Consider the following 18250-nt stretch of genomic DNA (forward strand, 5'->3'; position numbering starts at 1 on the left):
AAATGAATTGTTTCATGTGGCAGGGGTGGAGCTGGCCTCAGGGACACACTCCAGTCTCATCAGGATCCTCTCTTTCATGGGTCCTCTCTCATGTCGCCATTCTCTTGGATTGGTTGTCCCCAGGAAGCTGGAAGAAAGACTACAGGCACCCCTGGATGTGTCTTCTTCTAGCCTCATGGCCACAAAGGAAAGAGAGCTCTACCACATCTCCACTGGGGGAATTCTGGGATTGAACCCTGACTGTGGCCAGAGAAGAGACGTACCAGTTTGGGCAGGGCATAGTGAGGTTTCAGCTGACATCAGAACCATGTGCTTGGAGTTAGCAGTAAAGAAGTGCCCCAAAGTAAGGCATACTGCTCTGGGCTGATAAAAGATCACATTTGCTAACTTGTCTTTACTTTCCACTAGTATCTCCAATCTTTAAGAATAGATCCCGTGTCTTTGATTTCTGTATCTAATACAGCACAGTGTCTGACACAAAAAGACCTTTAAAAAGTATTTTTTAATGAATGTTGAATGAAGAATAAAGCTTAATTTGTCATAATCCTACACCTTGGATTTTCTAGAGCAATCCCAATTTCATAAAATATTACTTTTCATTAAGATGATTCTTTAAATCCATAAATAATTTTATGTTGCCGAAACCAGTTTGGCTCAGTGGATAGAGCGTCGGCCTGCAGACTGAAAGGTCCCAGGTTCGATTCCGGTCAAGGGCATGTACTTGGGTTGCGGGCACATCCCCAGTAGGAGATGTGCAGGAGGCAGCTGATCGATGTTTCTCTCTCATCGGTGTTTCTGGCTCTCTATCTCTCTCCCTTCTTCTCTGTAAAAAATCAATAAAATATATTTTTTAAAAAATAATAATTTTATGTTTAGTAAAGTGTTTTATAAAATTACATTTAGAAATTGTATTCAATACTTGGCACACTATTGGTTTTGGTTCAGAAAGTCTGGATCTTTTGTTGGTTATTTTTTTTATCTACAAATCCCTTTTAACACCTTCTCTAGACAGCTCTGTGCTGTTGGAGGCTGACCCTTTGGGCTGCATCTCCCGTGATACTTTCTGGTGGGCATCTGTTGGGCTTGGTTAATGGGAGTCATTGCAGGTCATATTATATCAGAGGGAAGGAGAAAGTGAGAGAGGAGTATTTCTTCCCCCTCTCTCCCTATTTCATGTCTCTCTTGCTGTGCCTACTTCCTTCGTTACCACAGCTCTCAGGGGACAGCAGCTCCTCCACTCTGAACTTCAGTCACAGTGTTCATTCAGGCTTACAGACGGTGCCAGCTTTCTTACATTGCTGCTTCTGCAAACCTCACCCTCAGAAGTAGCCCCTACATTTAAGCCCCATCATGTGAAACAAGTGGGGTGGATGGGTGCTGTTTCCCTCTTAGACCTTGACTGAACTATTAGCTTAACCCTAGCAGGTACAATTTGCCAATTAGGTCGTTCCTCTAGGTCAGTGGGTCTTTCTCTCTGCACACTGAAATTACCTGGGGAACTTCAGGACAAACTGCTGCTGGTTTCCATCCCCAGAATTTCTCATGTCATTGGTCCAGGAAGTGGCCTGGGCAACAGGATTTAGAAATTTCTCCAAGCCCTTCTCATGTGTAGCCAAGGCTGAGAAGCATTGCTCTGATTCATGCACCTCCTGTACAGAGAGATTTTCAGCATACAGTCACACCTCGACATAATGGACTAATTCGGGTGAGGGCGTGTCTGTTAATGCTGAAAGTATGTTATATAGTAAAGTAGGTTTTCCAAATGTGTATGTTAAAAAAATTGACATTAGCTTACCTGCTTTTACTTATGTAGACAAGTTTGTGTAATTAAAATTGAGTATGTATGGAGAGTTTAATTTCACAAAGTTTTCTATGTGTATCACTGTAATTTTAAATTTATACTGAATAGATCTAGCAAATGTGTGCATTCTCAAGTCACCATGTGTAAACTAAAGCACACAAACAAAGCCGGGGCATGGCTTAGCACACGTGGGAACATCAGCTGGCGTGCATTAAAACTGCTGTGGAAAGTCACACCACGCCACAACAGAACCAACTACCATGGGTGCTGTGGTGTGACCACGTGCTAATCATTTGCTGAACATTGCTTACAAGTGGTGACTCTTGGATTTAAATATGTAGACCAGTGGTTCTCAAACTTGGCTGCACATTAGAATCACCTGGGAATCTTTTTAAAATCCTGATTTCTGGGTCTCATCCTCTGAAAATTCTGTTTCTTCGTTATGGGTTGGGGCCACAACGTTAGGAACAAAGAAACAGAATTTCCGGAGGTGAGGCCCAGAAATCAGGATTTAAAAAAGATTCCCAGGTGATTCTAATGTGCAGCCAAGGTTGAGAACCACTGATGTAAACTATAGTTGTAGATATGTAGTATTTACTTATGTCGGTGAAATGACTACAGTGTTTTTTCCAACATATGACCTATTTGCTAAAATTTATTAAAAATAAGTGAATTAATAACAAAAAAATAACCTGTTAATTTACTTATAAGCAAATGTTGGTTAAAAGCATTTTAAAATTAACAGGGCGTTCATTTTCACATATGACACACAGACTAGTAATTTTGTCCATTAAATCTGAAGTCCAAAGTCTGTTAAATCAAGGTCTAAAAAATCGAGGGTTTACTGTGTAATTAACAGTCAACGACACAGTTGACTCTTGAGCAATGTGGGTTTAGACTCTGTAGGTCAACTTATATGTGGATTTCTTTTTTTTTAAATTAAATCTTTATTGTTCAGATTACATTTGTTCCTCTTTCCCCCCCCATAACACCCCTCCTCCCAGTTCCCGCCCCACCCTCCGCCCTCACTCCTCACCCACTGTCCTCATCCATAGGTGCACGATTTTTGTCCAGTCTCTTCCCGCATCTCCCATTCCTCTCCCCCCGCCCCCCAAGAATAGTCAGTCCATTCCCTTTCTATGTCCCTGATTCATTATAATCACCAGTTCATTCTGTACATCAGATTATTTATTCACTTGATTCTTAGATTCACTTGTTGATAGATGCATGTTTGTTGTTCACAATTTGTATCTTTACCTTTTTCTTCTTCCTCTTCTTAAAGGATACCTTTCAGCATTTCGTATAATACTGGTTTAGTGGTGATGAACTCCTTTAGCTTTTCCTTATCTGTGAAGCTCTTTATCTGACCTTCAATTCTGAATGATAGCTTTGCTGGATAAAGTACTCTTGGTTGTAGGTTCTTGGTATTCATCACTTTGAATATTTCTTGCCATTCCCTTCTGGCCTGCAAAGTTTCTGTTGAGAAATCAGCTGACAGTCGTATGGGTATTCCCTTGTAGGTAATTGAGTCTCTTTCTCTTGCTGCTTTTAAGATTCTCTCTTTGTCTTTTGCTCTTGGCATTTTAATTATGATGTGTCTTGGTGTGGTCCTCTTTGGATTCCTTTTGTTTGGGGTTCTCTGCACTTCTTGGACCTGTAAGTCCATTTCTTTCACCAGGTGGGGGAAGTTTTCTGCCATTATTTCTTCAAATAAGTTTTCAATATCTTGCTGTCTCTCATCTTCTGGCACCCCAATAATTCTGACATTAGTGCGCTTGAAGCTGTCCCAGAGGCTCCTTACACTATCTTCGTATTTTCGAATTCTTTTTTCATTTTGCTTTTCTGGTTGGGTGTTTTTTGCTTCTTCGAATTTCAAATCTTTGGCTTGATTCTTGCACTCCTCTGGTCTGCTATTGGGTATAATATTCTTTATTTCAGTCCTTGTATGCTTAATTTCTAGTTTCTTTATCGTAGCATCGAGGGTCTCATTAGTTTTTGTGAGGCTCTCCACAAGTTTATTGCAAGCCCTCAAAATTGCGTTTTTTAGCTCCATATCCTCCATTTCTGTCATGTTTTTTTGTCTCCGCATTTTTTATGCTTTCTTGGTGCACCCCCTTGTGGTCTTTGTGCGCAGTCTTGTTCTAGTTAAGCCTTGATTTTTTTAGTTAATACTGAGGGATTTGACCACCAGGCTGACTGGCTGTGAGAATCAGCTGTGTGGAAAACTTCTGTCCTCTGGGGAGGTGCTAATCTAGCCTTTGCCTGAGGGGATCCGGCAAATGGCTCTGCGCAGGGCTTGGGCGGGGCGGGATCAACAGGGCGGGTGGAGGGAGCAGTTATGGCTGCTCTCAGTCCCTTCCCAGAGGCTCTGCTTCTCAGAACCCCGGCAGCTGCTGCAAACCTCGGAGAGAAAGCTGCCCTCAGATTCCAACTGATGCTAGACAATCCCGCTTCTCCCGTCTGAGTCTGAGTCCCTAGAGACTCGCCCGGATCTGGAGCTCAGAGTCTGAAACTCCCTCCCGACTGAAAACGACAACCGCGCCCTCAGCCACCAGCCCGCTTTGCACGCGCACCTCGGTACCTTTGTATTTTCCACACTGCACCTCCTCTGAGCCTTGGTTTGCTGTTCTCTTTCCTTCTAGTTGAAGAGTCTCTCCTCAGCCAGCTTTCCTGTGGTTCTGGGTGATGTCTGTTCCGTCTTTTAGTTGTATTTTTGAAGTGGTTGTTTGCGGCGGCAGTCTCCGGTGTTTACCTATGCCGCCATCTTGGTTCTCCCTCATATGTGGATTTTTTCAAGTGATCCTCACATTCAACATAGTCAAGGGTCAGCTGGTGGTTTAGAGTCCACATATGCAGTGAAGTGCCTTAAGTTCTATGCAAATTTTCACCTTTGTGGGCAGTTGGTGCCCCTAAACCCCCACATTGTTCAAGGGTCAATTGTATATGATCCATTGTGGTGTATTTATTTATTACAAATTATTGTCATCTTCAGTTAAAAGTAATGTTATTTTTCTACTCATTCGTGAAAGCATTTTTAAACAAAATAGAACAGGTTCAAACACTTACTCTTTTACTAGGGGCCCAGTGCACGAATTTGTGCACCTTGAAAGGAGCTGTGGGCTGCAGACCCATCCTCCGTGCCCCTGCCTGGCCCCTCACCCTGCAGTCCCCTGTCTGCTGGCAAGCCCCACTCCCACCAGTGCCGCTCCCACACACTGAGGCACTGGCCCCGCTCGTACCCACTGATGGCACAGAGTGATTGGGTCCAGCACCAGCAGTGGGTGCAAGCAGCAGCTGCTGGCCCCAATCGCCCCTCAAGAGCAGGGGGAGATGGAGAAGCCCTGAGGGGTGATCAGGGCCAGCAGCTGCCACTTGCACCTGCTGATAGCACCAAGCGATCGGGGCCGGGGCCGGCGCCGGGCGCTGGTAGTGGGTGCAAGTGGCGGCTCTGGCACCAGCAGTGAATGCAAGTGGGGCTGTGCCGGCAGCAGGTGCAAGCACCGGGCGGGACCGCGGCCCACAGGAGCAAAGAATTTTCAGTAACCACCAGAGGTTCACCCTGATGACAACGACTGGTGTCCTGTCTTAGTCTGGTGCCCCTGCTCACCTGCTCCACCATCCCCTGCCATGTTCTGCGCTCTGCTGCAGACACCTGCCATGTTCCATGCGTACCCCTAGTGGTCAGCACATGTCATAGCGACTGGTTGTTCGGTTGTTCAGTTGTTTAGCCATGCGGTCTATTTGCATATTAGGGTTTTATATATATAGATTGCAAGACTTGAAAGACATAGACTCTGATATTAGTTATAATATAAAACCCAGACATAAGTTATTTCTAGGAATACACAGAGACAAAGTTACAAAGCAAGACTGGAAATTAAGACAAAGCAAACATATACTAAGCAAATACAAAGGGAAAAATATAAAGTCAGCATTAATATAAACTAAAATGTAACTCAAGGACAAAAGCATTAACAAGGTGAAAGAGGAAAAATGTAATGAGAAAAAGTTAATCAATGAACAAGTTGTGTATAAGTCATAAACATTAAGAGGTAAACAACATAGCAAAATCCCAGAAACATAAGCAGATATTGATGAAAAGATTTTTATTGTGGAATGTTTTTAATATTCTTTTAGAACTTGACAGTTCAAGTATATTACTAAAGAACAGATACAGAGGTTTGAAAAATACAATAAACTATACATTTTTTCTTTTTTTATATTTATGTAATACACAAATTACCTATGTACTTGGCATAAGAGAAAACTTTGCTAAATTTCCCAAAGCATGTTTTTGTACTTTCAAATACAAAATCAATATTAAAAATATTTTTAATCCTGTAATTATTAGAAAATTAAGAAACCTCTTCCACATAATTCCTGTTTTAAAGAGGAAGTCTAAATTAAAATCACAGATTAAGTACTCAATAGAAAATAGGAAAACACTTTATTTTATTTTATTTTATTTTTGTTAAGCTTCAACCAAGGATATTTTTAGAGAGAATGGAAGGGAGGAAGAGAGACAGAGAACATCAATGTGAAAGAGACACACTCACATCGACTAGTTGCCTCCCATAGGGGCCTCACTGAGATCAACCTGCAACCTACGGCCCTTGACTGGAATGGAACCTCAACCCTTTAGTCTGAGGGCAAGCGTCCTATCCACTGCCAAACTGGCTAAGGCTGAAAACACTTTATATTAAAACCTACTGGATACAGTTAAGAGCTTTGTTGGGATATGGGATAGGGATTTATAGCCTTGAAAGAAAACAAAATTACACAAAGTCATGAATATCATATTTGGAACAATTTGGATATTGTTTTTCCTTGATGTTTTTATAAAATGGCCCCATAGGCCCTTTCATTGATTTTCAGATTTTCTTCACCTGGACTGTTTTCCTTTTTCATTCATCCCTTTGTCAATGTCATAGTAAGAGCGAATAAAGCGATCAAGAATTTTTCTGTCTGAAATTATGAAGAAAAATAGAATGAAAATTTCCATTTAACTATTTAAGTGCTAAATAGAGAAATTCTAGGAGAGAGGCAAATATCTTATAATAGTACTCTATGTACAAATTTGATGAAACCAAAGTAATCAAAGAATATTATGTCTAATGGCTAAAAAGGCACAGTTGTGTGACTACTGATTAAATAGAGCAAATAATATTCAAGGGATTAGCAAGTTTTTATGGAAAGAGCATGGGTTTGGGAATGAAATAGATGCAGGTTTCAGTTCTGCACTGGCAAGTATTAGCAAGTCATTTGACCTCCTTTTTTATTTTCTTATCTTTGAATTCAGGTAATAGTAGTTACTTTGCACAGGTGTGGGAATGGTTAGGAATGCTGTGTGTGAGGCACCTAGACAGTGCCTGGTCCATAGAGACATTCAATAAATACTATAGCTTTACCCTTTATCACTGGGTTCATAGTAGTACATAGTGATGGTAAATAACAGAGACCATTATTTCAAAAGTTTCATTAAGGCCAGGGCTGTTTTTCTTTCTACCAATGTTGGTAGGCTTTACTGTTCTTGAGTGTTAAATAACTATGGGAAGGACCTTCAATTCCCCTGTCTGGAAAACAAAGAATCTTGCCTGGCCTGAACATCTGTGGTTCCCTAATCCTAATTATATATTTTTAAATAGTATAGAGTGGAGCTGTAAAACTTTGCTCATGCCTAGCAATTGTCACATGTGCAGCCCAAACCAGAATAACCAAAAGAAAGAAATAATGCAAGTGATCACATGTTATCACGGTCGATGTTTCAAAGCCAGTGGGGTCTATAGATCAGATGTGTGTTTGTGTGTGAACTTGTTCCTGTTTTCTCTTCAATTAGGCTTGCATTTATTTGTTTTTGTAATCTCACATTTAATTTTGATCCATCCCTACCCTACCCAGATCTTTGGACCCCAGCATTTTTTAAAATGGAATCTCACACTTTATGAAAATTTATACTTTATGAAGAGTGTAATGCACTAATCTTCCAGTGCAATTCAATGGCTTGACACCTGCACATGTGTAACCCACACCCATATCATAGTGTGAATCATGTCCACGCCCCCCAAAAAAAACCATCATGCTTTTTCCCAGTCAATACCTCCAACCCCAAGATAGTTAAGGTCCTAGGTAGGATCTCCTTCCTCATAGATTGGTTTTGCCTGTTGTAGAAGTTAGAATAAATTAAATCATATAAAATATATTATTTGGTGTCTGGATTATTTTGCTCAGCACACTGTTTTTGAGGTTCATACCCTGTTTTGAATATATCAATAATTCATTCTTTATTAGCTAGTACTACTTCATTATGTGACTATATCACCGTTTGTTGATGATGGAGATTCAGGTTGTATCCAGTTTGGGACTATTAAGAATACAATGGTTCTAAACATGTTTGTACAAGTCTTTTTGTGGGCCTTGCTTTTTGCGGGGGGGAGGGGGAACGGTATGTAGAAGTGGAATTTCTGGGTCATAGAGTAGGTATATGTTGAATTTTATGAGAAACTTTATGGGGTCTAAATCTGCATCTATGCATAATAAATATGGATAGCATTTGGATTACAACTGGCAGCCTTTTTGAACAGTTTTAAATTGACATTAAATTTGACACAATCTCATCCTTTTTATTAATTTATGCCAAACTTGATTCATCTTATATGCTTATCTTTAGTATCAAAGATTATTTTTTGCTCCTCTTAAAATCAACTCTTTGATATAAGATTGAAAAATCTTATGGGTGTGGGGAGGGAGGGGTGGGGCGGTAAGTATGTAGAAGCGGAATTTCTGGGTCATAGAGTAGGTATATGTTGAACTTTATTGAATACCTACATTTATTGAATGTAGGTATATTTTGAACTTTATGAGAAACTTCCAGATCTATTTCCAGAATAATTGTACTATTGTACAACTACTAGCAATGTATTGCTCCATAGTGCCAATATTGGCTACTGTCAGTCCTAATTTTCAGCCTAAAATGTCTCTATTTTTCAATCTTATATCAAAGAGTTGATTTTAAGAGGAGCAAAAAATAATCTTTGATACTAAAGATAAGCATATGAGATGAATCAAGTTTGGCATAAATTAATAAAAAGGATGAGATTGTGTCAAATTTAATGTCAATTTAAAACTGTTCAGAAAGGCTGCCAGTTGTAATCCAAATGCTATCCATATTTATTATGCATAGATGCAGATTTAGACCCCATGATTTTGTTTATGCTGTTTCATCTGCTTAGGAATGGCCCTGCTTCTCCTTGTCACCCAAGTCATCCTTGTCACGCAAAGGAGGCCTCCTCTGAGCAGCCTTCCCTAACCACTGTTGGCCCAAAGGGTTGAGAATATCCCTCACAGGCTTCTACTGGACCTACAGAGTATTTTATTGACAAGCCATGATAACTATGCATTGTCTCCCCCTAAGAAGGAGGGTTTGTTTTTTATGTATCTTTGTAACAAATGAACGTTATAGGTATTCGATTAATGATGCTGATTGAGTGAGTAAATAAATGCATTTTTAGCAATACTGAACATGCCCTAGGAAGAAAACCCCTTTGAATAGCCATATACATAGAAGTTTTAATTGGAGGAACAGATGGGGAGGGGGGAGAGTCTTAGCTTAAAATTCTGAAGGTTGGAGAAAATGGCGGAGGCTTAGACGGACGTGTTGGTGCTTTGTCCCGGACCAGATAGGGGCGAGCAGCTGAAACGGGTAACAATCAGCCCGATCAAGCTGGGGAGGTTCAGCTGAGAGACAGTCTGCAGCCAGGAAAGACAGAAAACTCCTAAAAAATGCGGATGGTTAGAGATTGAGGCTGAAACCTCCCTCTGGGTGCCAGCGCAGTGGCGAGACCGCGCCATCTCAGGCAGCGTTTACCTGCATCCAGAGATCGGCTACTAACCCGGAGGCAACGATTTGCAAACAGCGCGACTGCAAGAGCCAAGGGGAGACCTGCACCCCTCCACGGAAAGATTCAAGCAACAGCGGCCTCCTGATCACCACATGCTCTGCCTGGGGAACAGTTGCTGCGTCTGAAGCCTCCCTCCACCAGCCAGAAGAGCCACCACAACTGTGAACAGCACCCATCAGAGGCCCTGCTATCAACAGAGGAGCCGCTGCTACCACAACCGCCCAAGGAGCAACCACAGACCGAGGAGCCACTGCCACCCAGGGAGCAGCCACTGCCACCCAGGGTCCAGCCACTGAACGATTCAACAACTAGTAATGTCAGTGAGATCAAACATGGGTAGACAAAGAAACCCCCAAAGGAAAGAAAAGGAGGACTCGCCAGAAAAGCAGCTAAGTGAGACAGAGATATGCAACATGACGGAAAAAGAATTCAGAATAAGGTTCCTAGAGTACATGCACCGGATGTTCAAGAAGCAAGAAGAAACAGATGAAAAACTCAACTACGTATGCAAGAAGCTAGAAGAAACAGATGAAAAAATCAACAACTTAAGTAAGTCCCAAGAAGAAATGAAGAGCAACATAGCTGCAATAAAAAACACCATTGAAAGTATCAACAGTAGACTGGGAGAAGCGGAGGACCGAATCAGTGAATTAGAAGACAAGGAAGCAAAACACACTCAAACTGTACTGAAAATGGAGAAAAAAATTAAAAGACAGGAGGAGAGCCTAAGGGAACTTTGGGACAACATGAAACGAAACAACATACGAATAATAGGGGTGCCAGAACAACAGAAAGATGAACATGGATTAGAAAACCTATTCGAAGAAATAATATCAGAAAACTTCCCTGAGGTGGGGAAGAAAAAAGTCACACAAGCCCAGAGAGTCCCAAACAAGGTGAACCCAAAAAGACCCACACCAAGACACATCATAATTACCATGGCAAATGTTCAGGATAAAGAGAGAATCTTACAGGCTGCAAGAGAGAGGCGGAAAGTAACATACAAGGGATCTCCCATTAGATTATCAAATGATTTCTCAACAGAAACACATCAGGCCAGAAAAGAATGGACGGAAATCTACAAAGTGATGCAAAGCAAAGGACTGAATCCAAGAATACTCTATCCAGCAAGGCTACCATTCAAAATTGAAGGGGAAATAAGAAGCTTCACAGACAAAAAAGGGCTAAGGGAGTTTATCACCACCAAGCCAGCCATGCAAGAAATGCTAAAGGGACTGGTGTAAAAGAAGAAATATCAAGCTCAGAAAGAAAACAGCCACACACACACAAAAAAGAAATGGCTACAAACAAGTGCCTTTCAATAATAACTTTAAATGTAAATGGACTAAATGCTCCAAATAAAAGACATCGAGTGGCTGAATGGATAAAAAAACATGACCCATACATCTGCTGTCTACAAGAGACCCACCTCATTGGAAAGGACTCACACAGACTGAAAGTGAAGGGATGGAAAAATATCTTTCACGCAAATGGAAAGGAAAAGAAAGCTGGGGTAGCAATACTTATATCTGACAAAATACATCTCAAAGTGAAGGCCATAACCAGAGATAAGGAAGGCCACTTTATAATACTAAAGGGATCAATACAACAAGAAGATATAACCCTGGTAAACATATATGCACCCAATGCAGGAGCACCCACATACATAAGAAAACTTCTGGAAGATATCAGAGGAGATATCGACAATAACACAATCATAGTAGGGGACTTTAATACACCACTGACATCACTGGATAAATCCGCTAGACAAACAATCAGCAAAGAAACAGCAATCCTAAATGACTCACTAGATCAGATGGACTTAATTGACATCTTCAGAACACTACACCCCACAGCTGCGGAATATACATTCCTCTCAGGTGCTCATGGGACATATTCAAAAATAGACCACATATTGGGTCACAAGCAAAGTCTCCACAAATTCAAGAAGATTGAGATCATAAAAAGCATCTTCTCAGACCACGATGGCATAATGTTAGAAATAAACTACAATAAAAACAACCCAAATACTCAAACACTTGGAAGCTGAATAGCATGTTATTAAATATTGATTGGGTTACCGATGACATCAAAGAAGAAATTAAAAACATCCTGGATACTAATGACAATGAAAACACAACAATCCAAAACCTCTGGGACACAATGAAAGCAGTCCTGAGAGGGAAGTTTATAGCTCTACAGGCCTATCTCAAAAAACAAGAAAAAATGGTAGTTAATCATCTAACTCTACAACTCAAAGAATTAGAAAGAGAGCAACAAGAAAACCCCAGAGTGAGCAGAAGGAAGGAGATAATAAAGATTAGAGCAGAAATCAATGACATAGAGACCAAAAAAACAATACAGAAAATCAATGAAACCAAGAGCTGGTTCTTTGAAAGGATAAACAAGATTGACAAACCCCTTGCCAGGCTCACCAAGAAGCAAAGAGAAAGGTCCCAAATAAACCAAATCAGAAATGATAGAGGCGAAATAACAACAGACCCCACAGAAATACAAATGATTGTTAAACAATACTACGGGCAACTCTACTCCAACAAACTAAAATTCTGAAAAGCAGATTTCAGATAATTTTGTCTTTCAAGGGGGAGTGAGTGGGGAGATGACTGTCTTAACCAATATATAACAGAGGCCCAAAGGGTAAGCTGCTCAGGATGTTTGAATCACTTGAAGATTAAACCCATTTTGAAAACGGATTGGCCACTACAGACATCTAGTTCAATTTCCTCAAGTTGTAAATACAGAAACTCAATACCAAAGAGCTACATGCAGAGTTAGCAGGAACAAAAAGTTCACCATCAGGTGCCCCTCCTTCCTTCTTCTCAGGCTTTATTTTGTGTTTTCCTGGAGTTTTCTCAGTCCTGCTTCACCCCGCCACCTCCCCAGCCCCTGACTTAGGCCATTATACTGATCCTTCCCCTTCCCCTCTCTTGTTCAAACTAAACCTGAATGGGCTCCTGTGCTAAGAGGTATAATCCCATAAAATAACTGAAGCTGTGGTGATAAGTCAACCTAACATACCTGCCCAGTTTGCATTCTCTTGCATACCTAGTCAGCTATGCCACAAATGAGCTCTGCTGAGATATTTGCCAGAAAAGTATTAGTGTCATCCCAGACAGTGGACATGACAAGAGGTTTTGGCTTCAGAATTCAAGGGAGCCTCCTACTTGCTTGCCAGCCTCTGGCACAGCTGGCATTGATGAGCAGGCCACTCTAAAGCAAAGCTAAGAAAGAAAAACTAGAACCCACTGGAAGCAAATCCTACATGACTCAAGTAAGTGCAAAGCGGCAAGGCTGCAGGGCCTGAGCTTTGGGGTGCCTGCCCTCTGTGCTGTCCCAAGGGACCCAGGGAAGCAGGTCAGCTAAGAAGAAACCAATGCCCAGACTGGCCCCAAAGCTACCTTGTCAGGTAACAGGTCATGTCTCAACCGTCCAGGGAGAAAAACTCAACTGGGGACAGTGTTTCTGTGAAGGATCAGTTTACCCAAGGAAGTGGAGCAGAGGCTGCCAGAGCACTCTAAGGAGTGTTTGTTCACACTCAGGACACATGGCTGAGGCTCTGATTGCAAATGACACACAGACAAGAACAGAGGGGCCCAGCAGCCTGCATGGTTTCCATGTGGGCAGAGAAGGGACAGCTCCATCTGTGTCCCAAGTTCTGGGCAGACGGGAGCATCTGCCTCCAAAAGACAGAAATACTCAATCTACAGGTCAAACAGATGGTGGCTTCTAGAGGTGAGCTCAGCCCTGATAAAATGCAGATGATGGTTTTATACATCTGAACCCAAACTGGCGAAAGGCTCAAAGAGCAGGCTTGGCCCACTGCACACTTCTGCTCTGCCTCCTGGGAAGATCTGAGATGGACTCTACCTTTCAAGGAGCCCCTCGATGTCTTTCTGAGTGTCATACTGGCCCAGAGGCATCTGTTAACAGGAATGAAGTTCCCGATGGGAAATACAGACTTTTGCTTCTGCCTTAGAGCGAGGCAGGACATCTGCTGCTGGTACCTTTTTGAGATCCAACACTCAAGCTCTTTTAGGGGTCTTTAGGGCATCAGCCCTTAGTCTGTGAGCGTGAAAGGTACCACACACACAAACACACACACACACACACACACACACACACAAGCACATTCACACACACACAAGCACATTCACACACACACAAGCACATTCACACACATCCCCTTTTCAGTCTTGCCTCCAGCAGGGTTTCAGTCTGGTGTGGAGCAGCAAATCCACGAATAAAAGAGTTTCATCAAGGATTTCAGAGGAAGCTCTTCTGATCATGGCTGCTGACAGAAACTGGGGACCCAAGAGAAGGTGGAAGGTTACTGAGTAGCTGGTAGTTCTTCTGAGTTCAAGCCTGACCACAGGGCACGGAACAAGGCAGTGACCACCACATAGCCTAGAACACAGGTAGGGCGAACGAGATGGTCCACTAGGTGCAAGGAGGAATACTATAACCTCTATTATGTTTGCTCTTATTTCTCCTTCAACATTTTTTCTGATTTACAATAAACATAATACATTAGTTTAGTGGTATATGTATACACTTTAAATAAATATACATGTTTGCATGTGCTTAAAAATGAGGAATCATAGGACATGAACACTAGCATTGGGTGCTGAGAGGCAGCTGTCAGATGAGTATCATTTCCTCCCTTCCAATTCCTCTTCTCTGAGTTCACACTTTCCATGTCCAGACTGGCCAGTTGCCCTGAGAAGTTCCAGAGTAGATTCCTGTCACTAGGCCCCAACCTGGGATAAGTCCTTGTTAGATGGAGTGGGTCAACAGGTACTGGGAATGGCACTTACTCTCTTTGAGGATATGACATGTGAAAATACTCATGTACCCTAAAACACCTGTCACAGAAAAGTACTACCAAACAGGAAATAAAGATTACACAGAATAAAAGAAATCTATGAGACAGTACACACAGCCACTGGAGAAAACCATTAACTATAAGCAAAAGTCACCCTGGAACAATTCAGCCACAGGCAAGTAAGGTTAGAAATGAAATGAAAAGCTTTGTTTCCTTTTTAATAAGTGGGAATATAGTTACTGGGGCCTCTTTTAAGGGAAATTTATTTTCAATGGGTTGAGGTTTGCACAAAAACTATGGAAATTTTGAGGCAATATTTTTCTTTTTGTGAACATTTAACTACAGTGTCTGGAAGTTGGAACAATTTCTATTTCATGTAAAACAATGTATTATGACCTGTAAATTCATGAACAAGTAACTCAAGACCTCATCTTACCTTTGCAGGAAACACTTTGCAGGTACTCGGTTACTTGAGAGGGAGTAAATGAGTTCAAGATCATTAAGAAATCCAGGTAGGCTTTCCCGTAGTCACTCTGGTATATGGTCTGCTTCTTTGTGCGGTCCTGATTCTCCATGTGGCTGCATAGTACTGAAGGGACTAGGGGGAAACCAGGGAAGGAAAGACAGATGTTCTCACCAAACAAGGCACTTCTGCCTTTATTGGCTGAGCATGCCCTGACAGCCCTGAGTCCAACCTGATGTCTACTTAATGGTGCGGGAACAGGAGGCATTGTGTGAGTGACTCGGGTAGGCAGAGTGACTGGGACTCAGCACTGTTACTGTGGGAGTGGGAGGAGTTGGAGATGATCACCAGAAGGTTGAGTTTGACCACTAATTTCAGAAAAGAAGTTTTCCCTGCAATCAACTCTTCTGCAGGTCAGCATGTTAGGAGGATAGCATTTGCCTCCTGCTTTGTTTCCCTTTCATGCCATCTCCCGGAAAGACTGGGACTCACACATAAAGAGGCCTCCACCAGGTGCCATACGAGGAGCAGTTTGGAACAAGGATGGCATCTACAGTCAGCACTCATTGCACATTCAGACTAAGGGAGGTGTGAGGTGCCAGCCACTCACATTTGATCCTGAACACTGCTCATTTAATGTGGGTTCTAGTAGTCATGGAGTTACCAAAAAAATAAGTAAATAAAAGCAATTAAGATGATGTGAGAATCTGTCCACAATTTGTCCAATCTTTGTAAACCAGGAGAACACCTTAAATACTGCTTCAGTTCCAAGTTGCCTCCTTGAAATGAACCATAGGCCTGATGTAGGGACTGGGTAGGTGAGGGGACTGGACACCACATCTGAGTAGTATTTTTAGGGTCTGAAAATGCTTTTAGTGCAGGAGACTTAGAAGCCATGTACTAAGGTTTTCATAGAACAACAGATTTATACTCTGTGGGAAGAAGAAAAATTGGCTAGAAGTTGAGCAAGAAAGATTCTAACTGTTCAGAATGTTCAAACAGTTAAAATATCTAAGAATGAAAGAGCTCCTTGGGAATGAGTACTCCTCTGAAGAGTCTGAGCAGTGATGATATCACCCCTTGGCAAGTATGGTTTAGCAGTGACTCACATAGGAAGTGAGAATCTAGAACAAGTCACTTCTCGGCTACCTTCTAACCCCAGATGCTGAGCATCTGTTCTGTGATTTCTGTGTAAAGTACTACTTGGTCCCAACTCAATGCCAGGAATCAATCACTATCTCAAAATGACACCCAACTCTCAACCAGCAGTGTGGAGGTGGCTGGGTCACGGAACTTTTTCTGTTGAAAGCAGTAGAAATCTCAGTCACATACACACCCACCTCTTAAATATGAAGTTGCTTGAAGGGTGTGCCTTGTGGATAAACTTTCAGTGAATAATTGACAAGACAATTTGATTCCCACCTAATCTCTTTTCCTATAAATTTATAGAAACTGAATTCTTCTTTTCACATTATAATGGAGGGGGGTGTCCCCCAATCCCGACACCTGTCCCTCCCAGGCTGAGGATGCACTCATTTCTTGGAATAAGCAGTCATTTCTCTTTGAGACTTACTCATTCCCTGAATTTGAGGGGAGGTACTATGGAGGCATAGTTTTAATTCCATTCAGGGATCACTGTCATTCTCTGAGACTCTTATTAAGATTAAGAGGAATCTTTAAGCAAGAGGATAACATCTATGAAGTTGCTTAATTTTTGTTTGTTTGCTTTTCTTTTTTGTTAACAGAAGCAAAATTTAGTGATAGATGGACTCCCTCTAACAGGGAGGGGACCCAAAGTGGTTGCCCTAAAGTTGCTTGAAAAGCTATAGGTGAGCCCTAATTGGTTTGGCTCAGTGGATAGAGCATTAGCCCACAGACTAAAAGGTCATGGGTTTGATTATGGTCAAGGTTATGTACCTCGGTTGCAGGCTCAATCCCAGGCACCAGTCAGAGTGCACGAGGTAGGCAACCAATCAATGTGTCTCTCTCACATCAATGTTTCTATCTATCTTCCTCTTCCCCTCCTTTCCACTCTCTCTAAAAGTTAATGGAAAAATGTCCTCGGGTGAGCATTAACATCAACAACAACAAAAGTGAAAGCAGATGAGAAAAAAATAAAAAATTGTAAAAAGCTACATGTGAAAAATAAAATAAATAAAAGCTACAGGTGCACTTACCTAGACCCTGAGAAGCGATTGGTGGGCGTGAGTAGCATCCATATTTGAAACTAAAATTCTGAAACTCAGGAATTTTAGCTGGAACTTGGTAATTGCGTCGAAATTCGGTGTCTGTGGGGTGGGAAAGTAACTTTTTCTGTTCCAGAAACATCTGAGAACTTTGCTTAATCTTCTGAGCTGGGGTGAGGTTGGAAACAAAAGGCAATGATTACTCCTTGTCAGTTATTTCTAAATAGCATCATATTTTCATTCCACTTAGCTTCTGGCAGTAGCTTCCAATTTATCACACTAAACCTCACTCTTTTTATATTTACTGGATGGTCAATTTCAATCAAGAAATAATTTTCTGCTTTATCAGGCACAGGAAGTATACGCTCAAGTGATTAGAAGCAGTTTCTAATGAATACATGTTTTGTTGGTTAGGAGTACTCTTTGTTCTCAAAAGGCATTCCTCACTCCAGCGGCCTGCCTTGTCCTTGGGGCAGGGTTAGGGAGCAGGGAGAGGTGCTTTAGATAGGGCTAGGGTCGCCATATAAAACAGGATGCCAGTTAAATTTGAATTTCAAATAATGTATAATTTTTAGTGTAAGTTTAGGTAAGTACTCAGTATTTATCTACTTTATATCATTCAAATTTAACTGGACATCTTGTATTCTTATTTGCTGCACCTGACAGCCCTAGATGGAGCATTGTATATCATCCCCATTACCACTCAAAGCTTATTCCTTACTGTGGAGGGTTAGGTAACATCATTGTTGTTAGTGGACAATACCACTATTATTTCTTTGAAATAAATCTGTTAACAAATATTCTATAATCATTATCTACTAGAGGCCCAGTGCACAAAATTCGTGCGGGGGTTGGGGGGGAGAGGTCCCTCAGCCCAGCCTGCACCCTTTCCAATCCAGGATCCCTCTCACAAACTGGAACCACTGGCTTCTAAGTTCTCACCTGCCTGCCTGCCTGATGCCCCTAACTGCTCCCCTGCTGGCCTGATGGCCCTTAACTGCTCTTTCCTGCTGACCTGATCACCCTAACTGCTCCCCCCTGCTGGCCTGATCCCCCTAT

At 41.8% G+C, this 18250-nt stretch overlaps 1 protein-coding gene across 1 annotated transcript in view; it reads right to left on the bottom strand.

Annotated features, from left to right (window-relative positions):
- Positions 1 to 6230: 6230 nt before the first annotated feature.
- TEX26 (testis expressed 26) overlaps positions 6231 to 18250 on the bottom strand; it is a 50652-nt gene continuing 38632 nt past the window's right edge. Inside the window, exons 6-8 of the mRNA XM_070407536.1 lie at positions 17183 to 17359; positions 14979 to 15140; positions 6231 to 6766 (exon numbers count right to left, since the gene is read on the bottom strand). Coding sequence (XP_070263637.1) covers positions 6684 to 6766; positions 14979 to 15140; positions 17183 to 17359 — 422 coding nt within the window. The 3' untranslated portion in view covers positions 6231 to 6683. The remainder of the gene's footprint in view (positions 6767 to 14978; positions 15141 to 17182; positions 17360 to 18250) is intronic.

Source organism: Myotis yumanensis, unplaced genomic scaffold (genome assembly GCF_028538775.1).
Source record: "Myotis yumanensis isolate MYYU_CA2020_CCGP unplaced genomic scaffold, mMyoYum1.0.hap1 SCAF_3, whole genome shotgun sequence".
Taxonomy (NCBI): Eukaryota; Metazoa; Chordata; class Mammalia; order Chiroptera; family Vespertilionidae; genus Myotis; species Myotis yumanensis.